Source organism: Brassica napus, chromosome A1 (assembly GCF_020379485.1).
Source record: "Brassica napus cultivar Da-Ae chromosome A1, Da-Ae, whole genome shotgun sequence".
NCBI classification, from domain to species: Eukaryota; Viridiplantae; Streptophyta; class Magnoliopsida; order Brassicales; family Brassicaceae; genus Brassica; species Brassica napus.
This window is the reverse complement of record NC_063434.1, coordinates 263,594-288,759: the sequence shown is the minus strand read 5'-3', so window position 1 is coordinate 288,759 and position 25,166 is coordinate 263,594. Positions and strand designations below refer to the sequence as shown.

Below are 25,166 nucleotides of genomic sequence, written 5' to 3'. Positions count from 1 at the left end.
AACGTTATATCGCTTAACTATACAATCAGCCGACAGAACATGTAATTTGTAAACTACACAAGCAGAATGTTCAAAGCATCGAGCATACCAAAATAAAAATTATCATTCATATATAAACCAACTATGATGAAGTGAACAAAGTATATACCCAAATGTATAGAGAGTCAGTCTTATTTTTGAATTTTAGTGGGGATATGGTACGTTTGCATATATACAAGATCTCTTTACTCTGATCGTCATCTCTAGATGATCAGTACATACATGTCAAGAGTCGCTAATGTTTATAGCCGACAATGTTATCAATGCATCATCAACTACTATATCTTAATTACCGAATTATCGTAAATATAGTATTGTTAGAATGTCTCCATCATTGCAGTATTAGGTTTACTAGGAAGTTTTCCGGGCTACGCCCGGATTTTTTCCAATAATTTTAGTTTAATTTTTATATTTATATTTATTTTAAAAACGAACAAATATGATATACACTGAAACTTGTTATAGAACTATAAATATAAATGCAAATTTAAAAATATTTGAAATAATTTGCTGTGTGTTTATTGGAGTTTTATGTAGGATATTAGTAAGATTAATAAAAGTTAACTAAATTATAAGTTAAGATATATATATATATTCTTTATATTGGTTATTTATTTTTATGTAAAACAATTGTAAAGCTTATAATTACAACTGTATAAATTTTGATTGGTTTTAAAATTATTAAGTTTCATTTTTGTACTTGTCTTTAAAAGAAAGTACCATCGATTTGTATACCAGTTATTTATGTGTTGTCTTCAATTTATTGTTTTAACCAAAATAATTTTGTCAACGTTTTTAACCAAAATTTAAACTTAACATTTATTGTTGCTATTTAATTTCTGTTTTTTTTTAAGTTTGTTTGTGATAGAAAGAAAATTTTGCATCATGATTTGAAATATTATTAGTTGTAAATTTATAGAAGGTTTACTTTCTTACTGTTGTTGATGTAATATTAATTTTACAGTTTCTTATTTTAATTATTTAATTAGTCAGATTTTTTGGAAATAATTTTGAATATTAATGCTATTATTTGATGTTCTAGTTTTTTCTGTTTGTTGAGTAGTGTTTGTGTGCTCGGTCATCCCTTTATGCAAAGTTGAGATACTTGCTCAAATATGGTCTTGAATGACTTCTCGAAAACATGTATTAGTGAGGACCTCAAACCCAACTTAAAAGCTTTCTAAAATTTATAAATAGTAGATATATACAAAAATTATCACTGTCTGAGGTATGGAATTAGGTTTTTAATCAAAAATTCTGAAGAAGTCTTAACTTCAATCTGATTAAACACATTGCATAGACGTTTTGTGTGTTCCTGAAAATAATTTATATACAAAAACGGTTTAAGAATTCTAACTCCTACGGTTTGATCCTGCCCTACAATCTGAGTTGCAAACCTACGAACTGCATTATTATTATTCTCGCATTTGCCTCACTTCTTCTGCCAGGAACGTTGTTGTTGTATTGGCTAATGTTGTGTACATGATGTTGTGTTCACTTACGCACGCAGCGAGGATGTTGTTGCTTTATATTAAGGATGAGGAGATGGTGTGTTCTGAATTGGTCTTTTGCATGTGATATTTGTAATTTTTAAGGATTTATGGTGGGGTATTGAGTTATAGTAAATTTGTATGTTAGATTTTCTTTGAGGCTTTATTTTTTTGCAGCTTAGTAGCCTAAGTTTGTGATTTAATAGTCAAGAGAATAATGAAGGTCATGGCTATTTCGGGCCTAAAAATGCAAAACTTGCAAGTACGTGATTTTAAATTGAATGCGTACAGTTAGGGGCAAAAATAGCTATTATAACTTCTTTTGGGACAGGCTAATGCAGAAAAAGTCTTTTATTAGAAATAATTTTCAATCAACCAATAAAATCTTAATATGCATGTTAGAAATTGTTAGTTTTCATATAAAACACTTACAATTCTGCAAATTACAATTTTTAAATTTATTTGTGTACGACTGTATTTACCACTACCTACGAAGGATATAGATATATCATATATCCATGAACCTTCTTTTTTTTTTTTTCCCACGAGAAAAGTACTTCATTTCATTCGAAGAACACATACACATTTAAAACATAAGCTGGCGGATGAAAGAACAATCCCCAGAAACAAAAGCCCACATGAAGGCGGCAACTAAAACCCACACCGGGGTGACTTATAGTACTAAAACATGAAGATTAGAGCTGAAATAAGACTACATAAAGGCTAACAATTGTCAAAAGCGATCGGAAAGTTAATTTAGCAGAATTTAAACCTTAGTAGAGGCCAATGATGGGAATTGCCGTGCTGCCTATAGCCCGCACGCGCTAATCTCCACCTCCTACACCACGACTAAACGTTGCTGCACATGCTCGCCAACCGTTAACGTCCAAGAACCAAGACCCTACGACTTCATAACCCAACAGGAAGAACCATTACTCGATTCACATAACCTTCGGGTACGGAGGCGACGCGTTTCACGCCCGCTTTACTCCTAGATAGAAGCCCAAACACACTCTCAACGAAGACGAAGCCTTACCAAACGGACCCTCCAGACACACTGCCTAAGAACTGAATCTGTAAGCTATCATTGCACCCACCACGCTGCGAAGAAACTCTGCTAAACCAACTATCACCACACCTTAACACTACCACTACTCAAAGACACAGAGCTCTCTTGATACCAACTGACTGGAACAATCCACAATGACACTGAAGAGAACAACTGCTTCAACCATCAACATCGAACGCTATTGCCATCAACTCTGCAGTACCACCACAGAACCAAAACGGGGCACTTCATCACAACCAAACAGAGCATCAATAAACACCACGAGGAGGATCTAGTTTAACCGGTTTTAATTTTACTACCACCTATCAGTCTCCTAATGGTAAACCATCAGTTTGTGAGCTAACAAGATCGTCACAAGGTGCTAACCGGCCAAAACTCCATCCCTCCGGTCATCACCATCTCCGGCCCATAGCCTTAAAACACCTAACACACCAAACTAAAAGACGGACCACAACTCCAGTAACATCGCGGGAACCACCCAATTGCAACTCCGAGAAGCTTTCTGCCATTGTAACACACCGCTCCTCCACCAGCCTCCCGCCGCTAGGTACGATAGATCTGAGGTGAAGGAGATGTCTAGCCCCGTCAACGCGCCGTCGCCATGACGATTCCAACGCAGATCTCAAAACTGGAAAATCGGATCTGGCCAGATATCGGTCCTAAAAGCCGATTCCCACCACCACCGTCCCGCCAAGAGTCTCGCCACCTCTCCATTGAAAGCTGGAATCCGCCTCCGGTGAACCACGAAGGATCCTCCGAGACAGTCTCAACAGACCCAGAAACGGCGTGCATCTCGACCTAGAACAAAGACAAGATGGATGAGAACAAAGGGAAAACAAGGAAGAAAGAGGCGGAGGTGCCTCCGACGACAAAAGCCGCCGCCGGAGCTAGGGTTTTCTACAGTCCGAGTTTCGTTGAACCTTCTACTATACTTAAAATAAAGGAAATATCACAACCTGCAATGAGTTTCCTAGTTCTCTAGAAGTAGTTCTTTGAAGGTCCATGCCTTCCACATCTAGTTTAAAAAACATATTATTTTCAGGTTTCCAAAAAGCATGCTAACCCTAATCTTTCTTCTATCTAAGGAAACCCAACAAAATCATAACTTATTTTACTCAAGGATTCATAGATGTATGTGTTCATTCAATAAAATATGTGATAACTCACTGGAACTCCGGTTGATTCACCAGAGTAAATCTCAGCATCTCGATCTTAGCCTTCATCAGTCGAGGTTTTACACCTAAAATAAAACCGACAGACCAAAACAATATGTTAATGAGAATAACACCATTTTCAGACCACCACACAAAAATATAATTAATGAACATGTTACACTGCAAAGAAAACTACAAACTTTTGATGAATCTCTTTTATCAAACTTGCAATCAAACATAGAGAGATAAGGTCCTAAACTGTTCTAAGTGAACGCAGTGTTATTATCTGAATATACGTCTTTGATTGAAGTAAAACAGAGCCTTGTTTTCCCGATATGCAAATACAGGATCCCTTCATTGAATCCAAGTAAGGCTTTATTATCTGTTAGTTTGTAAATTTGCTTAAATTTTTTGATAATCTTTAAAGGTTAAAAGAGGAATGTTGAAACCTTTTCATCTAGCAGGAGGATGGTCATACCCACAAATTCACCATTTTTCTTCATGTTCCTTCAATCCCAAAAGCAGAGGATCTGGCCAGCAACCACCTGTGAAGTCGGACCAAGGCTGAGATCGTCAAAGGTTGAGGAGGAAACAGATTGTTGAGCAACGGTAGCAGCAGAGGAAGACATTGTCGATGATTGGTTGAAATCTGTGACAGTTCAATAAAGCCTTGACTTGATAAGAGATGCACTGCTCCGGTCTGCTATATGAAGTATATAGGGGAGACAAAGTTTTGTCGGCAGATTATTAAATTGGATTCAAAGATCTGAACTTTCAAACATGATGCGTTACCCAGATGAGAAATCTATCTACTTGAATTTACACTCAAAATAGAAAACATAGAATGAGAACATATTAACACCACCGGCATAATCATCGTGAACGGTGCTTGTCTCGACACCGTCGGCAAAAACCCCTTGTATAAAGCCATGATCCCTTCAGCTCTCACCGTCTTCAACATGCAATCAACTGCTCCCTTATACGGCGCCGTTTTCCCCGCCTCCACCTTCATATTCATCACTCTCGTCTTGATATCCACCGGGTTCGACGTGACCGAAGCCACAAACCCCACCGCAAAGCTTGACGTCACGTGAGTCCCGAGCCCGTCTCTCATCAACCCTCTCTCCAAAATCGTCTCTTTCACCGAGTTGTACGTAGCCAGCTGCGACGCTCGTGTGCTCTGTTTATCATCATCGACGAACCTCTCCACAGCGACGTGACGCCTTCGCCGCGAACCATCTGCGCGATCGCGGCCAAAACGCTCTTGTAGTTCCTCCGGTCGACCACCGGGAGCCTCCGTCGGCTTGCATTCGCACCATGGAAACATCCGCCGGGTTCATCACCGGAGGTTTTGGCGCTGCCGTCGGTATGGTTTTGGTTTCCAGGTCGGTCCATTTGGTTTTCAGGATGTCGTATAGACCCATACGAGTCGTCAAGTAGAGAGTCTGGCGGAGAACGGTTGCGGAGATGCCGGAGAAGAGAGTGCACGTGCCTTCTTGTCTGATAATGCGAGATCCGATGGTGATTATACCCACGCGCGGAGGAGGCGAAGGCGCGTGAACGGCGGAGGAAGTCTGGAAAGCAAGAGCTGGTCGGAGATTTGTCTGAATCGAGGCTGATTCCCCTTGGAGCTGCATTCAGACCTTGGTTAGATTAAGCGGGTGGGTCGAACATCCCGCTACGATCGATGCGATCCCTCCTTCCGCGATCCATTTCAGAAAGATTGTTTTTCTTTTCCGAGAAAATGAAAAAAAGTTAGATTTTTATTGTTTTTAAAGAGACCAGATAGAATTAGAGCTCATCTCACTGGAGATTAGGAGATGGGAATAGAGACCGAAAGCTATATAAGTAGGGTTCACAAAGATGTAAAGAATCGTGACCATTTATGTTGAAGTGATTAAATATGGGAAAATGAAGAGTTCGCCGGAGATAATCAGATAACGAAAAGATAAAGGAGAAAGGTGAGTTTTCAGATCTGTCTGAAGCGATGCAGGAAACCTAGGTTAACTTCTACGACGTCGTAAACATAAACGACTTCTTCAATTAGTCTCACACAATCCATTTGTTACATTCATTAAACACACATACCAATTGGGTCTTCTCAAGTGACGCAGCCCATGATAAAACAATTTTTTCCCAAATGGGACCCATAATTTGCTGACGTGTCAAAAAATACTTTTCTGATTGGTTGATTATAATTGAGGACGTGGAAGCATGAGGGAAGTCTTTATTCCCCTTTTAGTATTGTATTGATATCGGTTTCTCTGATGGCTAAAAGATAACCAAATCATTATTTGGATGGTAAGAAGTTATTCATTCCAAATTTAAATATACGATGGTCACAAGTCAACTAGATATAAAATACGCTCAATGCCGTCACTCCTAGGCTCCTAGCTATAAGCTATAGTCCTATGTACAGTTGTTAGTTTACCTAAAAGAAAGCACTATCATTTTTAAACTGCTAAGTGGCTCGAACAAAATAGTTAGCAGTACGCACTGACAACCACAAACAAACAAAAAAAAAGATCAAAGCGACAATTACAAAATATCATTAATTTAGGCAGACGTGTGGCTAATTTAATCGATTGGATAAGTTGTTACGTGTGTTTTAAAAGATATACGACGTACATGCTGACATGCATCACATGCAGTCGCAACATGCGCTTTGACAAATTGTTTTGATTTTGGCTGTACGTCCATTCATGTGTTTATACAAATTTTATTCTCGTTTGATTAGTTCATCGTATTCTTACTATTGACAGTAACTATGGCATCCAATATAAAATTACACAAAATCGTGTTTTAACTTCTTTTCACTTGTTGCATAACATAGACGTCGTAAAACAAACCTCTACAAGAGTTCATCATCGGGTGTACAAAAATTCGTCGGTCGATATACGGGCAATTATTAAATTAGGCGCATTTGATGGCCTACAACTCCGTAAGCCCCCACCAAATCGGACAATTTATATATAATTGCTACATAGACATTCATAATTAATCAAATATCATAAACGTGTAACATCGGCACCGACGGAAACTTACATCAGTTACATATTCGTTACTTTGATTATTTGTATTTATTAACAACGATGCAATATGTCAGAGATGCTTACGGGACCCACTGATGCATACCTCCATTATCCTGAAAAAAATCAAAACCTCCTGCAGCCATTTTTTTTTGTTTAGAGAAAACACTGCATGTAGTTTGAGCTTTGCATTAACCAACCAAGCGGTACACTGTGAAATACAGCTGCGAATGGCATCGCTATTTGAAAACGATTACAGGGTTTACTGACTTCAATTAAAAAATAAGTTGGTGAAAATTTGGTAGTAAAATATGAGAACAACAATAGAGGTGCCCAGCAAACTAATGGGCTATTACTAATAAAGATCCATTTAACACTTGCGTACTTTGAAATATTTGTAAGTGTAAAAAACAGAAAAAAGATGTGGCTGCTGGGATTCGAGCCCAGGTCTCCACGGCCACAACGTGGAATTCTCACCACTAAACTACAGCCACTTTGGTTGTTAGAGCAGTAACATGTAATCTTCTTGATTCGTTTCCAAGAAAACCGTTCGTATGCATTATCCGTTGCTCTTCTTCACCAAAGCCTAACACAACGCTTCATTAATCCTGTTTTAATTACTTTTAATCACTGATCACCAGTTATCAGTCCTCTACTCTCGATCCTCCCCACTAATAAGCCTTTTAATTACTCTTAATCACCACTAACCCAAAAAATCAGTATAAATTCGAGCTATCTCTAGCCAATGTGATCACACAACACGAAAGTACCAAAACTAAAGCTACACCACCAAATATAATATGGCTTCAAACACCACTTTCCTCTTCGCCACCGTCGCACTTCTCGGCGTCATCCTTCTCCAAAACACCACCGTCGCAGGCAGGGATCTCCCGACGACAGAGGCAACCAACATAGCGGCGAGACTCCAAAGCGGGGGACTAATGGAGTGTTGGAACGCATTGTACGAGCTTAAGTCATGCACTAACGAGATCGTTCTCTTCTTCCTCAACGGCGAGACCAAACTCGGTGTTAGTTGTTGCGAAGCCGTCGACGTCATTACGACCAGCTGCTGGCCTGCGATGCTGACTTCTCTCGGCTTTACATCTGAAGAAGCTAATGTCCTCCGTGGCTTTTGCCATGATCCAAACACTAGCGGCTCTTCTCCAGCTGCTTCTCCCAATAAAGCTTGACTGTGATTTGCCTTATTAATACAAGCATATGGTTATAATAAATCTTCTAATATTAGCCTCACTGCAATGATTTGTGTTTCAAGTTTCTTTGTATTTACCAAATCAAAGACTGATTAAGATTTTAATTTAAGCCCTTGAACTCTTTTTCATGCATTGAATATCAGATCAAAGATCGATCAAGATTTTTTTTTTTTTTTTTGAATCAGAAATACTTATTATCCCAAGTGCCAAAACATGAAAAGGAAAAACAGAGAAAGGTTCTCTTACAAATTAGGTGACTTGTTTCAGAAGAAACCAATTCACTTACATAAAAACGGAAAACGAAGAGAGGCACAGACATAAAGCCATAATCGAACAGTAGTGACCTTCGGTTAGGAAATATGGCGTCAGTTCACCAGCGTTTGTGTTTTTTAGGTAACCATAAGTTCAAAACAAGCGTTTGCTATCAAGACGCAGAAACTTAGCGTTTCAAGCATTTTCCTTGACAAATTTTTTTAGTTGATGAATCATGTAAAGGAAAACTGACGTTGCATTTCATGTAATGAATTTTTGGAATAGAGAACAAACATTAATCCAAAGAAAAAGAAAAAAATCTTGATATTGTTCAAACTTCTTTCATGGTGCTGCTGCTTCGCTTTCGACTTCCTCTGGCTTCGCCTCTGTTTCTGTCTCTTTCACAGTCACATCGTCCATCACTTTCTCCTCACAAACAGTCTCTTCATTCCTAACCTTCTGCTCACCAGCCGGAACATTTTTCTCTGCTGCCGGAGATTTTGTCTCTTTTATCGGAGATTTGATCTCTTTGGGTGGAGATTTTGCCTCGGACAAAGCTGTTTTCAGATCTGTAGTTACCGGAGTCTTTTCCGGTGTTGTCTTCTCGTCCTCCATTGTTTTCTTCTCTGCCATGGCCTATTAACCAAAAATCACAAACGACATTATATAATAACATCCCAAAAGCTACTACATTAACGTTTTAGCGACTTACTTGAAGGAACAAGTTTCTAAGAGATTTCGCAGCGTCGACCTTCTGATCTCCAAGAAGCAAAGTCTCAAACTCCTCCGGTGCCGGAGCTCCGGCTGACGTCAGAACTTTTGGCTTTAGTGCACAATTCCCCATGTTGCTATGCTTTTATTATTATCTGGATCGAGTTATTATATTAAGAACAAGAGCTGCTGTTATATAGGCATGCACACACACATGTAGTGTATTTAGCTTTCCCCGTCCATTGCGTTACGCGGTTTAATTACATTATATGAGATGGAGATCCAGATAGACTATAAGACGATTGTTTTTCCTAATACGATAATATTATCCGCTTTTTTTTTGGTATTTAGATTTCTACTTTCACTAAGCAGAAATAACGTTTAAATGACTAATTAATGCCGAAAGTTTTAATAACGGAATGCTGAATCCTGTATATCTTGGATTAGAGATTGCAATAATATGTTTTCCATAATAATTAAATGTAGCAGCTACTCCGTAGTTTTCCTAAAGGGAGTTAGTTTACTTTTTTTTGCTACAGCTTTAACTTTTTTTCCAGCCTGTTGGTAATTTAATGAAGAAGCTGGCGAGATTGGCGTTGGACGATTTGTCAGTTTGTCAAGTGTAATTCTTTAGTAACCCAGTAGTGTAGTTACATAGTTGGTGGACCAAAAAAAGAAACGAAAAAAGAGAGTTTATGCTAACATCATTATTATTAATAAATGGGTTTAGGAGTAGACTGCAAGAATGTTTGGATTCACAATTATTGGTTGGTAGGGTTTTTAAGCTTGATTAGGTTCGTTAAAATTGAAGAACCAACTCTAGTGTTAGCCAGACTAAGATGATGATTAATACTTTTGAGATATTTTGGCACCCATTCCCTGGTCCAACAAGTCCCATCACATTAAGTAGAAGAACAAAAGAGCTGGGAAACAAAAACAATCTGGTTCCGTAACTGGTAATCTGGTACCATCAAGTGGTAGTCTTAAGCAGCACAATATCAAGTATCAACCCTTGGAAGCTTCAAGATTAAGACCAATGCTAATGATGGTGTCACCGAGGAACTCCCAGCTCTAAAGAGACGATAAGAAATAGGAAGAAAATCAGCAAACAATATTCAGAATATGAAAAAAAAAGCGGAAGAGTTTCTGCATTGTAATTTGCACGATCAATCGTAACTGGGTTTCAATGCAAGAAAAATCCCAAAATGTGTGGATCCAAGATTAGTAAAACTTTGAAGGAACAAGTCCTTGTGAACCATAACCATACATGGGACAAAAGAGTTCAAAACTAGAAGAAAAAAAACATTATTCTTCATCATTCATTCATTTTGCTTGAATACAAGTCGTGGTAAAGTTCTAATTATTTTTGTTGGGATTATTTGTTCGCCTTATAAAGATCCAGGCAGCAGACCGGGGGTCACAAAGGCGTGGCAAGTCCTATCGAATTAAGTAGAGGAACACAAATCAGAGAAGCAAAGCTTTAAGAGATAGCACAAGCAAGTAAGAATCTAAGACCAACCATATATTCCTATCTAAAGTCTGTCAAAAGTTTAGATCCTTATCATGCATTGTATCTAAAGTCTGTCAAAAGTTTAGATCCTTATCAACCCCATTCCAAAAAAGAGGGAGAACTAATCATTAGATCTTCAGCTTCGCTTTTATTTTCAAAAACTAGTGATAAAGCATGAAAATATATACAATCTACACACAAAAACTAGCAAAAAGGCAACAAATTTAAGGAAAATAAATAATTTGTAAGAAAAAGGATGAGAATTTACCCTGAGAAAGCCAGCTCCAGCAGGAGGAATCGGCAGCGATGCTTGAACGGAGCCGAGCTGAAGCAACCGCACTATGAAGTGGGATCATCGTTTCAACGCTTCCCAAAGCAGACAGAACCCTTCACATTTCAAACATGGCTCTTCTCTAAATTTCAGAAGACTTTATAGGCAATTAAGGATTAGAAACTGAGTGTGGTCACCTTGAAGCGCGAGGGATGGATTGGGAGACTGAAGCAAAATGAGACGAAGTCGTTGTCGTTGTGGGTTTAAGATTGAGGCACTTTTGAGTTACGGTTCTTGATCTCGATACTAAGTTTCTTGAACCACTCATTAGAGCTGATCTGCAAACCGATGCCATCTCTGTCTTTTAGATTCCTAAATTTGTTTTTCCCTTTAACTGGAGAATCTCAAGTTGGGAGGGAGGAAGGAAGCACGACCGATGAAATGGACTAAACCCTACAGCGAAACGCCGTCGTTGGACCTTTAATTAATTTTATTCATACACCGATCACCGAACCCATTCAGCTTCCGACCAGAAGTGACCAAGAGTAACATACAATCTCATTTGCCGTCAGATTCAATGGGCCAAAACTGTAGTAATATTCAGGCCCAATAGTTATCACATTTGAGCAGAGACGGAGGATAGAAGCGTCATAGCATGTGGGGAATAAAAGATACTACTATTTAAATGCAGAGATATTTTGTTTGCCCGGAACGAGGAGAAAGAAATATTTGTTTTCCTAAAGAGCACACACACAGTCACATGATGGTGGGCCTATCCCACTAACCATTTAACCGCACCTCCTAATCATAGTTCTCGGCAGCCCTAGAAAATATCTTAACCCTAGTTACTACGTCATCTCCCTCTATAAATGAAGAGGTTCCGTCCTATCATCTCAAATCACAAGTCTCTTTCTCTCTAACCTTTTTATTATTTTTCTCCGTTAAAAAAAAAATGTCTGCAGAAGTAGAGTACCGGTGCTTCGTCGGGGGCCTAGCATGGGCCACCGGAGATGCTGAGCTAGAGAGGACGTTCTCACAGTTCGGCGAAGTTATCGATTCAAAGGTCCGTTACACACGAGAGATCGGACTCCAGGATGGTTCTGATCCTCGGCGGATCTGATTCCTATCTGTGTTTCTCTGTTACTTGATTCGATTACTCTGTTACTATGTTCTTTGTTACTGTTACTTGCTTTGTCCCATCGGTACGTTTAATCTTCCTGCTGCTTTTACGAGCCCGGAGAACGTTACGATTTCTTTGTTTCCATCCATCATCGCTTTTTTTTATTAATTCAGCTTGCTCTGTTGCTGATTGTTGTTTTTGATTTGGTTATTGACAGATCATTAACGATCGTGAGACTGGGAGATCGAGGGGATTCGGATTCGTGACCTTCAAGGATGAGAAGTCCATGAGGGATGCTATCGATGAGATGAACGGAAAGGAGCTCGACGGACGTACCATCACCGTCAACGAGGCTCAGTCTAGAGGAAGCGGCGGTGGAGGAGGCCGTGGTGGAGGTGGATACGGTGGCCGTGGAGGTGGTGGTTACGGTGGAGGCGGCGGTGGATACGGTGACAGACGTGGAGGTGGAGGTTACGGATCTGGAGGTGGCGGCCGTGGAGGCGGCGGTTACGGTGGAGGTGGAGGTGGAGGATACGGTGGTGGTGGTGGCAGACGTGAAGGAGGTGGGTACGGAGGAGGTGATGGTGGTTACGGAGGAGGAAGTGGAGGTGGTGGATGGTAATCGAAGATGAAGTGGTTGTTTTGCTGCCTCCTCTGTTTTCGGTTTAGATTTGCTTCCGTATGAATGTTTCTCCGGTTTGGTTTGGTTCTGGATTTCTTGTTTACTTTTTTGTTGTAACGGATCGTTAAAGTCTTGCTTGCCTGTAACGAAATGTTAAATCGCATCTTGTTCTCTAATTGATTAGCTTCTCTTGATTTCTCTATTTTCACCGTCGCGGAATACTCATTCGTCGGCCGGTCAGCTATTATGAACACATTTATATAATTAAGCTTATGTTTTTAAATTATAAGTGTTATTCGGCAGTCCTTTTGATTTAAGATGCTCATCATTATTGCGTTTAAGAGATTGAATAGATGATACGAGTTGTTATAGATTTAGACCAGATCTTATCTTTTGATTTTTGATTAAGAATATATAAGCTAAAAAGACAGAAATATACTCCGAATATTCTCTTTCCGTTTTTATAATTATACTTTTCTTCAATGTCGACATATTTTTCACAAGTAAAGATATACTCGATTATTTGAAACGTAAATAAAGATTTCAACATTCCCAAAAAGGTTTATTTCAGTGTTGAATATAATAAATTTTGAAGTATCAAATTGGCCAATAATTTCTCTCCAAAACAGTTTGAAAGTACCCAAATGTATTTATGGCAAAATGTGAAGGAACAGATTTTCTCCATGAAATGATCTTAACATAACTATTAACAGAATCACGTAATTTTTAAGCTGTATGATCATATCTTTGCTCTTGTATAATAAACTATTTAAAGCTCCGACTAGGAAACATTATGTGCAGTTGTTGAACAGAGTTCTTGATTGCTTTGTCCGAAAAAAGTAACTCTGCGTTTGTTCACAAAATTTAGAAGAGTGTGAAGATTCTCCATTTGCCAACTTCTTATGATCAAAGATATCGAAACAAAGTAGGTTTCTGCATCTAATTGAGCTTACATAAGGATTCGTTTGTCAAGTTGCAGAAGGACCAACCACTCGCTGAGGAATATAATATAAGTATATAACACTTGGTCTTCGCAAGAAAATGCTTACCCTTCCCTTTCTTTTTTTTATTCCCTACATATTCGTGGAAAGCTACTGTGATGATAGTTTACACTGTCTAGGGGCAACGTGTTTCAAGTATGGCCTTGTTATCTTCATATATAAGAAGAATGGAAGCCCAATATATGGAATAAAATCCAACAGATCTTTACTCAAGTGTAACTTTTCATATATCACCAAAGTAAAGATGCAGAGTATCCCTCCCATATTGAGTAACAACCAATTCATTCAGATGTTCCTGTAAACGAATCACTGTACAGCTAAGGAGATTCCCCCAAAGCTCAAACTTAAGTACTGTACGTGGGGGATATCTGTGTAATTACTACCATTTTAACACCTCTTGCCCTAAGGCAAAGAAAAGGAAAAGACGATGAGAATATATACACTGTGAATGGACTACTTGCAGTCAGAATCCCGTAAGCAACTTGAACCCTATATATATCTCTGGAATATATTATGCGCCAACCAGCCTCATGATTAAGATTCATTTACATGGTTTGAACTTTTCTTTCTTGTAACGTAAGTTTTATACTCTAATCTATTCAGCTACCACAACCAGGAGAAATATCTATAACCAGGAGTAGCACAAATGCAAGTATCTCCAAGAAGAGTGATACAAAGAAGTTACAGGTAAAAGTCATTAACAGTAAATGCAACACAAGTTTTCAAAATCCACCAAGAAAAGTAACTGTTTAACCAACTGAAGACCAAATATGCAAATGAATGACCAAGCAAAAGGCATAGTTGGCAAACTTCCAAGGTAGAGTTGACCCCTTTTCACATCATATTTGATTTGATGTAGCTTGAAATAAATGGCCAAAAAAAATCATAGTTGACAATCAACAATAAAGTTTGATCCCCCAACTTCATTTCCTGCAAAGACTTTAAAATTCAGAAGAACCTTTTGCTAGCTTGTCCCATTGATAAGAAATCTTAATAGCCAATTAATGTGATCCAGTTTATCTGCAATTTATTTTTACTGGACTAGTCAAAGAACTAACAGACAATTTTCCCCTGAGGACAGATTTTTCCACAAAGTAGATGAATATTGACATATAATTTACTAACTTCCCTAAACTTAATCTAGAACATAGCTCATCTCTAACTGACTTGACATGGTAGATAAGTAATCGCGTACAGCAAATCTTCCTGCCTAGCTTCAAACTCAAATGGTAATAAGGAAAAAGAACTTAGAACCAAAGTATTATAAGTGATTTGTTCGGATCTTTTAGATACTGATCTCCACCAATATTGGCTGATATTCTCTTTTACTGCTCGCTAGGCGATTCCTATGGAGACATGGACTTTAAATTATCTGCAACTTCCACAAGATATTTGTTTTAACAACTGGCACTACCCAAATTCATCTTACATCTTCTTCTTTATAAAAAGGAAGCCTTCTGGAGCATAAGTGCACATATCATCCTCTTGACTTGCAATCTTCCCATCCATAAAAAAATATCTTATCACAATGGCATCAAGCTCAGTGTCTTCTCACAGCTCTGGTTCGTGGACAGCTAAGCAGAACAAAGCCTTTGAGCAGGCTCTAGCAACCTATGACCAGGATACTCCTAACCGATGGCACAATGTTGCCCAAGTTGTTGGTGGAAAAACAACGGAAGAGGTAAAGAGACACTATGAACTCCTTGTGCAAGATATCAACAGCATTGAGAACGGTCTTGTCCCGTTCCCAAACTACAACACCAACGGCAGGCTGTTTCAGGAAGAAAAGAGGTATCTATTTAACTACAGTTGACGTTTATATAGCAAAACAAGCTACCAAAGTTGTGATAATGTTAGTTCAAGATACGTCTGTAGAGATTTTATAATCAACGTCTCTAACTACTCTCACTATTGTGTTTACATATATGTAGGATGAGAAATATGAGGCTGCAGTGAATAAAGAAGATACACTGATCGGTTCTTTTCTCAGCCATCCATCTCAACTGGCAAATTGTTGTTTACTTTCCCCCAAAAGCTTAGACGCTACCAAATCTCTCAGATACCTCAAATCTTTAATCATTCAAGTTGTGTTAGGTTTATTTTGTAATGAAAAGTCCAACTTCATGATGAATCATTGTCTTTTAACTATTGCTGAAAATAAAGAAGAAAGTCTCGGTCACATACGATGAAAAATCTACCTGGAACTGGAACTCAGCCATTTCTGAGAGTACAAATAATGTTTTAATGAAGACTCAGTCATGGCGGGAAATATGATGGTTGCAAAAAGACAACGGATCCCTATTTACACCTTTATTGCATATTGAATAATGAGCCTCTTAGAGAAATTTGGGCCTATATGCCCATTTAAATGAATAAATTCTGTCTTGTTTGCTTCGTGGTTGACATTTCACAGCGATGGACGGTTATGTTTCATTCAGACACCACGAGTTTCTATGGCTCGATGATCGCCGTCGCAAAAGGAATAGGTTGGTCCGGTTGCTAGTATTTCCAGATGAAATTCATGGCTTAAATCAAATCCGTTGATTATCGCATTCTAGAAAATGATACGTAAACGACAAGACGGATTAACAAATGAAGCCACTGGTTGATTCAAATTTAGTAATCTCAATGCATATTAAACGGAACCAAAACCAGTATTCTATCGAGTTCCTGAAGAAGTAATCAAACAATGTAACCAAAAACAAATCGAAGGCCAAAGCTGAATCACGAACAAAACATATTTCAGGTGTTGGTGGCACGAGTGTAGATCTGCTGGCTAGAGTGAGCAGCAACCATCCTGATCACACCTTTGGCCATCAGCTCCCTAATCGCCCTCCTTGCTAGAGAACCGTTAATCTGGTCCAATATGGATCATCAGAGTGTTATGCTTAAGATCATATTAATTATATTATTACTAATACGGACCAGAGTGTTATTCTTAGATCATATAAAAAATATACCCTCATACGGTCAGAGAGAATGGAAGGAGTGATGAGCTTGAACTTGGGAGCTTCGGTGAGAAGCTTGTCGTAAGTAGCCTGATCAAACAACACCATGTTGTTCACCTTCTCCTTTTGCTTCCCCTTGCTCCACTTCTGTTATCCACAACATTCAACAATGATACCAATATCAATAGTCAAACAAAAGTATTCATCATTTCACCAACTCAACTTATTAAACATCACAGTTCACAGAAACCCAAATGTAGCTAACATGCATATGTTAATAGGGGACATGATAGAAAACGAACCTTCTTCTTCTGTTTTCCACCTCCGGATTTGGCCGGCTTAGATGACGGCGGTGGAACCTTATCCTTCTTCGGCGCCTGTAACAAGTAACACGAATTGTAACGATTAATACGAGATAAATAGATCTGCTTAGACATAAACAGAAAAGAAACAGTAGTGATACCATGCTGGTTTGGACGGAGAAGCGAACGGCGAAGGAGAAGCTGAAAAATGAGGAGGAGGAGGAGGCTAAGGTCTCCCTTATAATCTCTAGCTAGGGTTTCAAACGACCAGTATTCGTCAGAGCCCTTAGTGGGCCGGGTCTAAATAAGATGCCCAGTTGTACGAGGTATTCCAACATAGGGCCCGATATAAATCTTTTGGGACACGTGGCTCGCACAGAAAGTTTATAAAATTTTACTCCCTTATTCTCTGTCTCTGTGTGTAATAAACTTGCCAAATCTGAAATCTTCTATTTGCAGATCAATCCCAATCTCTTCCTCGTTTTTGTGCTCCACGAACATTCGTAAGTCTCTGTCTTCCTCTGGTTATTCGTATACAGCCTCTCGAATCCAGCTTTAGTGTGTTCCAATTCGATTTTTCATTTCCTAAATTCCTCCACTTTTTTCCAAGATCTGTAATCAAATTTTAGTCGCATCTCCACAAGCTTTTATTCTTATTGATTATTGAATCTCAGAACAGTGTTACGTTTTGGTGTATCCTTCCTTTTTAAGATTTGAGGTTGAGGGAAATGGTGAAGGAGAGTGAGTATTACGACGTGTTAGGCGTCAAGACTGATGCCTCAGCTGCTGACATTAAGAAAGCTTATTATATCAAAGTAACACACTCCCTCTTCCCCTTCTCTGTCTTATCATCACAGTTTCATATCTCTCCTGAGTTTTAAGTAGTATCTTCTTGTCACATAGCTTTAGATTCGTAGATTTGGTTATGTAAATCAGATCACAGAAACAATATTAAAAGAAAATTCCAAATTTGGAAGCTTTTGGCTATGATTATAAGATATATTTCCCTTTTTTTGTTCTTTAAATTAATGTGGGCAGGCAAGGCAAGTTCATCCAGACAAGAACCCTAATGATCCTCAAGCTGCTAAAAACTTTCAGGTGATTAATCATGACACAAAAATGCTATCTTATAAGTTTGATTCACAAGGGTTATTAACGAACGTTTGAATAAATCACTCTCGAATACTTACTACACTGCTCATGTGAATGAAGGTGCTAGGTGAAGCTTACCAGGTTCTTAGCGATCCGGAGAAACGAACTGCTTATGATAACTATGGCAAAGAAGGTGTTCAACAGTAAGTTTCTCCTTCGCTTAAAAGTATATATCATGTGACTGGTGTTCCCATACTAATGTCAATTTTTTTTATTTTTTTTGTTGGTGCAGGGATGCAATGGTTGATCCTGCAGCTGTGTTCGGCATGCTCTTTGGCAGCGAGTTGTTTGAGGACTACATTGGCCAACTTGCTCTTGCTTCCATTGCATCACTCGACGCTGAAGTTGAATCCCATGAGCCTGAGATTAGGAAAAAACTGCTTCAAGACAAGATCAAAGTACCTACCTTGTTTTTCTTTTTTCTTTTTTTCTTTCTCTTGAACTGTTTTTTTTATGGTTATAATTCCTCGTGTGCAGGCGATGCAAAAGGAAAGGGAAGACAAGCTTGTCACTACGCTGAAGAACAAACTCGAACCATTTGTGGAAGGACAAACCGATGAATTTGTGAATTGGGCTACCGCTGAGGCTAGGCGACTCTCAACAGCTGGTAATCAGAGTCACCCTATAATTATTTTTACCGCTCCTCAGTCAATGAAAGGCAAAAAAAAACTTTGGGTGCTGTCAGGTTTTGGGGAAGCAATGCTGCACACTGTGGGTTACATTTACACAAGAAAAGCTGCGAAAGAACTCGGAAAGGACAAACGTCTCATGAAAGTGCCCTTCTTAGCTGAATGGGTGCGTGACAAAGGCCACCAGATCAAATCTCAAGTGATGGCTGCTTCTGGTAAACTAAATAAAACAAATCTTTTTTAAGTTGAGTTTTCTTTGGGTAAACCAAAAACGATCCCTTTTTTTCTTCTTCTCGTAGGTGCGGTTTCGTTACTTGTGTTGCAGGACGAAGTGAGCAAGCTGAACCAGGGAGAGAACAAAGAGGAGCATATTCAGAAGGCCATTGAAGCTAAAAAGGATGCAATGCTTCAGTCCCTTTGGCAAATCAATGTGCTTGACATCGAATCAACCTTATCTCGCGTCTGCCAAGCGGTATGTGATTTGGTTCACTACTACTACTGTTGATCCTATTGTTACATGATATCATTACGTTGTTCTTTTGGTGTTTCTTTTGATTGCTCCCTCAGGTGCTTAAAGATCCGAGTGTTTCAAAAGATGTTCTTCGAGCTAGAGCAAGAGGATTGAGGAAGCTCGGAAACATTTTCCAGGTGACCCATTAGCCCATATTAAACAACAATAAAAAAATGTTTATTCTCTAACGTAACAGATCGAAACACTCTGCATCATTCTTACAGGGTTCTAAGAAACCCTACTCCAGAGAAAATAGCTTGCGCCACGAAGGTGCCGCCGTGAAACTTGATGCCGGAGATTCCTCTAAACCGGCGACTTAAAGTTCGAACCAAAACGATCGGTTATTGAATGTTTATGTGAAGTGGTGGTTTCGTCTTTAAATTCCCTTTTCTTTATTGAAATCTTTTACCTTCCGTGTTGGCTTTCACGAAACTCAAGGTGGCGTGTTCTGTAAGGTACTTGATACATGGACATGGTTTTTTCGTGTTTTTTATAAGTTGGCCCCTCGAATATAATAAAATTTCTACTTTGGAATATATACTATTTTGTGTTATAAACGGCCCCATCTACCGACGTCACTAAGGAAAGCTGCCGGATAATTATTCCTTGTCCCTCCGTTTTTTTTGTCTTTTTGGCACTACTCACCACCGAATTCACTTCAATTACGACAACTCTGACGGTGTCACTGTCACACAACACCACAAGGCACTTGACCGATCCGATTTATCTTTTTTTTTTTGACATATCCCAACCGATTTATATCTTGGTTCAATCATATGGTTAAAAGGGTGTTGTAGTACGTTTCAGTATGATAAGCGGTAAAATTTAATGAAGGATAGGTGCATATTTGATGAAAATGAATAGAAATAATGGAGGTATCTCGCATTTTTCACTGAACTGAAGTTTGTACCAAAAAAAACCCTAATTTTTCTCTCAAGCTCTCCTAGCGCCGCCAAGACTTTTGTTCTCTGTTCTGGGTCTCTCCGGTGGCTGGTGCTCTTCGCCGGCGCCGGAGGAGACCCCATCCTCTTAGTAGTTGCTTTATTTTCTTCTTTGTCTTGTTGTTTGGTGTTGAAGCTTGATTTTCTCTGAAATGTACGAAGTCGAGATCTTGCGTTTTGGTGGGGTCACGGCGTTCTGCTTTCAGGTTAGCAGGAAGATCTTCAAGTGGTGAGACTCTGTGTGAGCAGGAGGTGCCCGTGTTTCTATCACGGGTTGAAGCAGCAATGCTTGTATCTTTATTGTTGTGCTCGTCGTCTCGAAGGTTGGTGGGGAACTTTTTCTAGTTCCAGTATCTTTGTTGTTTCAGCTCTGTTTCAGAGAGTTGGGTCCGGTGGTGCGTCTGGCGCCAGATCTGAGATCGGGGATCTCTTGACGGTGCGGTGCAGCCGCTTGGTGCGGAGCACGCGCTTTCGCTGACGGCATCACTGTACTTTCTTCAATTCTAGTTCTGAGTCTGTTCTTCCTTGTGCAAGATTTGAGTGGTGTTTGGGTTCTTCGTCAAGAGACCAGGAGTTCTCCTTTTCCCATCTCCAATTCGTCTCCACCTTGCTTTCGTCATCGATTTGGCTTCCATGTTGTAGTCCTACTGTCTTGATACTGTCTGGTTTGTGGGTTTGGGTTTTTAAGGCCTTTATACAGCAACGGGTGAAGATAATTGCTTGGATTTTCTTGTTGGTTTATTCCTTATAATTGTGGAGTTTGCTAGGTGGGCAAATGTCTTCTTGGGAAAGGGTTTATCCTAATGTGATCTTATCTTCTCAGAACATGGTTTCTATACCGGCTCTTCTATGGTATCTTGAAGCCTTTCCCTAATATCGGTCGGTTAATCTTGCTTGTTTCAGCTTTGATATTAGTTTGGTTATTAGTTGTCTTGATTGGGCTGTTGTTTCCAGGGATATATAGTTGTTCCGCTGGCTTAGTTTCCGGGGATGTACGGTTGTTCCGCCGGCTCTGTTTCTCTAGTATGGGCTCTTGTTAAACGTTGTTTCATGAATAATATAATTTCGGATGGAAAAAAAAAAATGGAGGTATCTCGGTTTAGTTTGATTTGGTTTTGATTATTTGGTACGGTTATGGGTAATAATATCAAGACAAAGACCTAACCGGAATATAACGGCGTGAAATAAACCGTGAGAAAAGAAAAGACTCGTATTCATCTCTTTCCCTCTCTCTCTCTCTGGAACAAAGCAAAGCCCTCTCGCATCATCGCACTGCTCAATAGAACGCTCTCTCTACCCCCTCTCTCCGTGTGTTGTTTTCGTCTTCCTCTTCTCCGGCGACGTTCAAGGACTCCCGGGAGCAGGTTCGCTCACTGGGACTCTCTCTAAGCATCTGTTTGATTGTGTTTATTTTTGGAATTTGATTTTAGGGTTTTGGTTTCTATTTTGAGTAATCGGCTTGCAGCAGATTTTGTGGCCTTAAAATCGGATCTGTTAGATACCACTTAGGCTGAGTTTAATTACTTTTATCGGATTCGTGATTCCGAAACTCTCGTGGGCAGTGGATTGATCGATATGATTCCTTTCCCTTATGGATAGATCGATGACTCAGAGATCTTACAAATGGGGCTCTGCTTCCTGGACTTTGATTCTCTGGCTTATAATGATTTGATTGTTATACTGAATCTTTGTTTTCTAAATTAGTTGTTTTTTTTTTGAAGTTAAGGTTGTAGCAAGAAGCGAGTTCAGAGATGGGGAATGCGTGTTGTGTTGCGGCTCGTGACAAAATGGTCCTCGTCGTGCCTCCTAATGAGACTGAGAGGAGGCATTCTCCTACTTGGAGTTTCCGCTGGGATAATCATAATAGAGGAGGACGTGTTGCTGGTGAAGACTCCTCTCTCTGTTGGTTATCTGATGGTATTAGCCGTAACGATGGCTCTGAGATCAAATTTGGATCTGCTTTTGTTTCATCTCAAGGCTCTCCTCTGGACAGCTTTAGGACACAGCCACTGCACAAATCTCCGGCCTCAGGTAATTCATTTCAGCTAGGGAACCTGTTAAATTGTCATGATGAGCAGAAGAAAGATATGGCTATGTTTTATTTATGGGATTTGTCTGTTTTGCTGCTTAGCTCGCTTATGCATTTATCTTGATCATAACATGAAATCTTGTGGCAGATCTATCTTTCCCAAGAAACTCTTCCATGGATACAGTCTTCGAGCAGGTAAAGCGTGTTTGTTTCATCACTAGCTGACTTCTCTTACATCTTTGAAATTATACCTTTATTGATGCACAATAATAACCTCTCTCTCTTACGCAGAAGGAAAATGATTCGACACAATCTGTGGCACCTTCATATCCATCTCCTGCACAATTCTCTCTTTCACACACATCTTCTTTCCCAGCATCACCACTTTCTCCCCAGAGCTACTTCCACCCTTCAAGTTCGGCGTCATCGCTTAAACTGACACAGCGCCCTCGTCTATCGAAGCAAGTCTCAGATAGTCGAATCTATGGTATGAACTCACTGAGTAGAAGCTCAGCAACTGAAGAGACGCAGGAAATTCCTTTGAGATATGGTTCTTCTCAGAGTGGACCATCTGAAAGTTGGTCATTGCAAGCCTTTTCTGAAATGATGTCATCTTCTCGCAGCAACGAGCCTTTGTCTTATGATAACGACTTCTTTGGGCTTGATCGTGACAAGATAGACCATCATGGCAACCGAGTAATATCCAATCATCATCAGCAAACATGTGGTGCCTGCTCTAGACCCTTGTCAGAGAAATCCATGTGGAGCAGCCAAAAGATCTTCATGACCAATGAGCTCTCTGTGTCCGCAATTCTAGCATGTGGGCATGTCTACCATGGTGAGTGTTTGGAGCAGATGACGCCAGAAATCGATAAATTCGACCCGTCGTGCCCAATCTGTACATTTGGTGAGAAGAAAACGGCGAAACTGTCAGAGAAAGCGTTGAAAGTTGAGATGGATTTGAAAGCTAGGCACAACAAAAGACTCAGAAACCGAGTTTTGGACAGTGATTTTGATTGCGATGATTTGGTAATGTATGATCACAGCCACATGCCAGCAGCAGCAGCAGACAAGAGCCCTGAACTGGTCTCGAGTTCGAGCGTCAAAGGTTATTCCGCAAAGCCTTTCTTGGCTAGACATTTCTCTTTTGGGTCCAGAGGTAACAGTAAATCAATCAAAGAGAATCTTCCCGTCAAAAAGAAAGGCTTCTTCTGGACCAAATCCAGCAAAATATGAACTTGTAAGCTGCGTTTCTCTCGATCTATATCTCTCTGACTCAATTCGGTGAATTTACACACGTTAGAGATTGAATGTGGTTGTTGTCGCAGGTTCTGTGTCTGTGTTGCTCTTTACTGTCTGACGGACACGGTACCACTTAATTAAGACAGGCTATTTGTTGATACACACTTTCCTCATTGGCTTTTCTTTTTTTTTTATTGGTATTTGCTAAATTTTCACACATGTAAAGTCACAACTTTAGAATACAAGGTTGGGGATAATCACAACATTGGATCCTTTCTAGTTTATAAATTATTCTGGCTGTGCATAGATCAGAATGGACTCAGGGCTCTGAAGACAAATGATAAGAGAATGTATATGGTTTTATTAACGTTCCGCCCAACCTCCCTCTCTTGTACTCTACACGCAGAGTTACAAGCCAATACAAGAACTCTCAAGACGACTCACTCGTCAAGAGCCAGTGATCAAGACCTTCTAGTCTAGATCCTAGTTTACTCAGTACTCAAAAGCTTCTTGACTTTACAAACAGACTCCTATTTATAATAGACGGATGACTCAATTATCTAACGTCTGTAACCGCCTGTAACAACCCGTCACCGTTATTGATCTGACTCCATATCGTCCACGTCAGCTGTGACGTTCTTTCCTGCTTGAATACTCTTCTCTTCATGCTTCTTCTTACGATAGTATACTCTCCAAGGCTTATCAACAACCGATTGGGTATGGTTTGTATTACATTTACCAGCTTGATCTCAATCAAACTTCTTCCTGTAGATATTGATTTGTTTCTCCTTTTTTTTTTAATTCACTGCTTACTATTTGTATAATGTATAGAAAGATCAGCAAGCCTTTGAGATACTATGGTGAATGACTAACAAATAAGCATATACATGTACAATTCAAAACGAGATCATATGTATTTTGTGAATATTTTAAATATTGTACACTAAGAAAATGATTTATGTCGAGATGAGTAGGCTCGTATAAGAACATACATGTGTGCGTACGAGGCAATAACCTACGCATCTTCGTTCGCTATATTGCAGCACGTGTCCCGACCACGCACATGAGCGCTTCCTTCAAACACGCATATGTCTATGCCGGCAACGTTTGACTGAGAGCTGATAAGAATCTTGTTAGTTAGAATGGCGGATATAAGAGACGAAAGAGGAAACCCAATCTACCTAACGGACGAACAAGGCAAGCCAGCTCAGCTCGTGGACGAGTTTGGAAACGCGATGCATCTGACAGGTGTTGCAACCACCATCCCTCACCTGAAGGAGAGCAGCTACACTGGTCCACATCCGATCACCGCCCCGATCACGACCACCGATACTCCTCACCACGCACAACCTATCTCCGTGTCTCACAACCCTCTTGAAAACATGGGCATTTCTTCCTCGAACTCGGTAAGATTTATATATCTCATTCATACTGTGTGAATGCCACACGTACTTACTATTGTTATTTTTTATATACTATTATTATTATTATTATCAAGATTCACTATATATGCATGGCACGAGCCATATTAATCATAACATATATACGTTTATATGTAGATGGATGAATATGGTCAAGGATCACGACAAGGAGCTAATGTAACGGATGAAACTAAATCAAAGGTAGAGGGGCACGATCCATCAACTGCAACAGTGAGCGGATCAGGATCAGAAGAAACTCACGAGAAGAAGGGGTTCCTTAAGAAGATTAAGGAGAAAATTTCCGGCAACCATAACGATCCGTAAAACTATTATCACTCTGTTTATGAAACTATAAAGTCACAAATACATTGTATTGTTAGAACTTTTGGGTTGCTTCTCTTTAGCTTGTTTGCAAATAAAGTAGGGGGTAAAATATATGATCATATCCAAAGCCACGAGATCTTCCAGTAGAACACAAAAAACATGTTCTCCTAGCTTGTGTGCTTCTCTCT

General features: G+C 39.5%; 9 protein-coding genes, 1 non-coding gene and 1 pseudogene across 17 annotated transcripts; 6 read left to right on the top strand and 5 right to left on the bottom strand.

The window, feature by feature from the left end:
* Positions 1 to 4,483: 4,483 nt before the first annotated feature.
* On the bottom strand, positions 4,484 to 5,635 carry LOC125575849 (annotated as a pseudogene).
* A 1,297-nt stretch (positions 5,636 to 6,932) lies between these two features.
* On the top strand, positions 6,933 to 8,106 carry LOC106395801 (egg cell-secreted protein 1.4-like). Its single transcript, XM_013836153.3, has one exon. The coding sequence runs from the start codon at positions 7,582 to 7,584 to the stop codon at positions 7,969 to 7,971; it is 390 nt and encodes a 129-aa protein (XP_013691607.2). The 5' UTR covers positions 6,933 to 7,581; the 3' UTR covers positions 7,972 to 8,106.
* On the bottom strand, positions 7,204 to 7,275 carry TRNAH-GUG. The gene has a single exon. It is a non-coding gene; the product is annotated as a tRNA-His (tRNA).
* A 377-nt stretch (positions 8,107 to 8,483) lies between the features above and the next one.
* On the bottom strand, positions 8,484 to 9,187 carry LOC106369422. The gene is made up of 2 exons (XM_013809583.3): positions 8,957 to 9,187; positions 8,484 to 8,880 (listed from the first exon to the last, which is right to left on the bottom strand). The coding sequence occupies exons 1-2, from the start codon at positions 9,086 to 9,088 to the stop codon at positions 8,587 to 8,589; spliced, it is 426 nt and encodes a 141-aa protein (XP_013665037.2). The 5' UTR covers positions 9,089 to 9,187; the 3' UTR covers positions 8,484 to 8,586.
* Positions 9,188 to 9,795: 608 nt separating this feature from the next.
* On the bottom strand, positions 9,796 to 11,261 carry LOC106395048 (protein NONRESPONDING TO OXYLIPINS 2, mitochondrial-like). Of its 2 annotated transcripts, none has more exons than XM_013835580.3 (3): positions 10,934 to 11,261; positions 10,734 to 10,852; positions 9,796 to 10,026 (listed from the first exon to the last, which is right to left on the bottom strand). In XM_013835580.3, the coding sequence occupies exons 1-3, from the start codon at positions 11,089 to 11,091 to the stop codon at positions 10,007 to 10,009; spliced, it is 297 nt and encodes a 98-aa protein (XP_013691034.1). In that variant the 5' UTR covers positions 11,092 to 11,261; the 3' UTR covers positions 9,796 to 10,006. The 2 variants fall into 2 exon arrangements, with proteins under 2 accessions (XP_013691034.1, XP_013691035.1); XM_013835581.3 differs by lacking the exon at positions 9,796 to 10,026 and adding an exon at positions 10,059 to 10,392.
* A 278-nt stretch (positions 11,262 to 11,539) lies between these two features.
* On the top strand, positions 11,540 to 12,672 carry LOC106396837 (glycine-rich RNA-binding protein 10-like). 3 transcript variants are annotated; one of them, XM_048777558.1, is made up of 3 exons: positions 11,540 to 11,799; positions 12,074 to 12,434; positions 12,465 to 12,672. In XM_048777558.1, the coding sequence occupies exons 1-3, from the start codon at positions 11,689 to 11,691 to the stop codon at positions 12,476 to 12,478; spliced, it is 486 nt and encodes a 161-aa protein (XP_048633515.1). In that variant the 5' UTR covers positions 11,540 to 11,688; the 3' UTR covers positions 12,479 to 12,672. The 3 variants fall into 3 exon arrangements, with proteins under 3 accessions (XP_048633515.1, XP_013692787.2, XP_013692788.2); XM_013837333.3 differs by having other exon boundaries at positions 12,074 to 12,672; XM_013837334.3 differs by having other exon boundaries at positions 11,632 to 11,938; positions 12,074 to 12,672.
* A 2,038-nt stretch (positions 12,673 to 14,710) lies between these two features.
* On the top strand, positions 14,711 to 15,660 carry LOC106345792 (protein RADIALIS-like 1). The gene is made up of 2 exons (XM_013785337.3): positions 14,711 to 15,270; positions 15,411 to 15,660. Exons 1-2 carry the CDS (start codon positions 15,008 to 15,010, stop codon positions 15,433 to 15,435), a joined length of 288 nt encoding a protein of 95 aa, XP_013640791.1. The 5' UTR covers positions 14,711 to 15,007; the 3' UTR covers positions 15,436 to 15,660.
* A 404-nt stretch (positions 15,661 to 16,064) lies between these two features.
* On the bottom strand, positions 16,065 to 17,045 carry LOC106454100 (40S ribosomal protein S25-4). The gene is made up of 4 exons (XM_013784400.3): positions 16,891 to 17,045; positions 16,730 to 16,804; positions 16,440 to 16,574; positions 16,065 to 16,335 (listed from the first exon to the last, which is right to left on the bottom strand). The coding sequence occupies exons 1-4, from the start codon at positions 16,891 to 16,893 to the stop codon at positions 16,222 to 16,224; spliced, it is 327 nt and encodes a 108-aa protein (XP_013639854.1). The 5' UTR covers positions 16,894 to 17,045; the 3' UTR covers positions 16,065 to 16,221.
* Positions 17,046 to 17,106: 61 nt separating this feature from the next.
* Positions 17,107 to 19,557, top strand: LOC106396647 (chaperone protein dnaJ 10-like). 2 transcript variants are annotated; one of them, XM_013837104.3, is made up of 10 exons: positions 17,107 to 17,232; positions 17,441 to 17,544; positions 17,768 to 17,827; positions 17,942 to 18,024; positions 18,114 to 18,279; positions 18,359 to 18,488; positions 18,567 to 18,725; positions 18,810 to 18,982; positions 19,078 to 19,158; positions 19,246 to 19,557. In XM_013837104.3, the coding sequence occupies exons 2-10, from the start codon at positions 17,458 to 17,460 to the stop codon at positions 19,339 to 19,341; spliced, it is 1,035 nt and encodes a 344-aa protein (XP_013692558.2). In that variant the 5' UTR covers positions 17,107 to 17,232; positions 17,441 to 17,457; the 3' UTR covers positions 19,342 to 19,557. The 2 variants fall into 2 exon arrangements, with proteins under 2 accessions (XP_013692558.2, XP_048633493.1); XM_048777536.1 differs by having other exon boundaries at positions 17,153 to 17,232; positions 17,448 to 17,544.
* Positions 19,558 to 19,757: 200 nt separating this feature from the next.
* On the top strand, positions 19,758 to 24,003 carry LOC125575016. 4 transcript variants are annotated; one of them, XR_007339001.1, is made up of 6 exons: positions 21,053 to 21,326; positions 21,684 to 21,993; positions 22,140 to 22,186; positions 22,283 to 23,231; positions 23,320 to 23,570; positions 23,943 to 24,003. XR_007339001.1 is itself a non-coding variant. In XM_048777512.1 (5 exons), the coding sequence occupies exons 3-5, from the start codon at positions 21,714 to 21,716 to the stop codon at positions 23,225 to 23,227; spliced, it is 1,272 nt and encodes a 423-aa protein (XP_048633469.1). In that variant the 5' UTR covers positions 19,758 to 19,896; positions 21,052 to 21,326; positions 21,689 to 21,713; the 3' UTR covers positions 23,228 to 23,539. The 4 variants fall into 4 exon arrangements, 2 of the variants coding, with proteins under 2 accessions (XP_048633469.1, XP_048633471.1); XR_007339000.1 differs by having other exon boundaries at positions 21,059 to 21,326; positions 21,689 to 21,993; XM_048777512.1 differs by lacking the exon at positions 23,943 to 24,003 and adding an exon at positions 19,758 to 19,896 and having other exon boundaries at positions 21,052 to 21,326; positions 21,689 to 21,993; positions 22,283 to 23,539.
* Positions 23,400 to 25,099, top strand: LOC106369401 (late embryogenesis abundant protein). The gene is made up of 4 exons (XM_048777539.1): positions 23,400 to 23,570; positions 23,943 to 23,950; positions 24,277 to 24,639; positions 24,793 to 25,099. Exons 3-4 carry the CDS (start codon positions 24,376 to 24,378, stop codon positions 24,976 to 24,978), a joined length of 450 nt encoding a protein of 149 aa, XP_048633496.1. The 5' UTR covers positions 23,400 to 23,570; positions 23,943 to 23,950; positions 24,277 to 24,375; the 3' UTR covers positions 24,979 to 25,099.
* Positions 25,100 to 25,166: the final 67 nt, after the last annotated feature.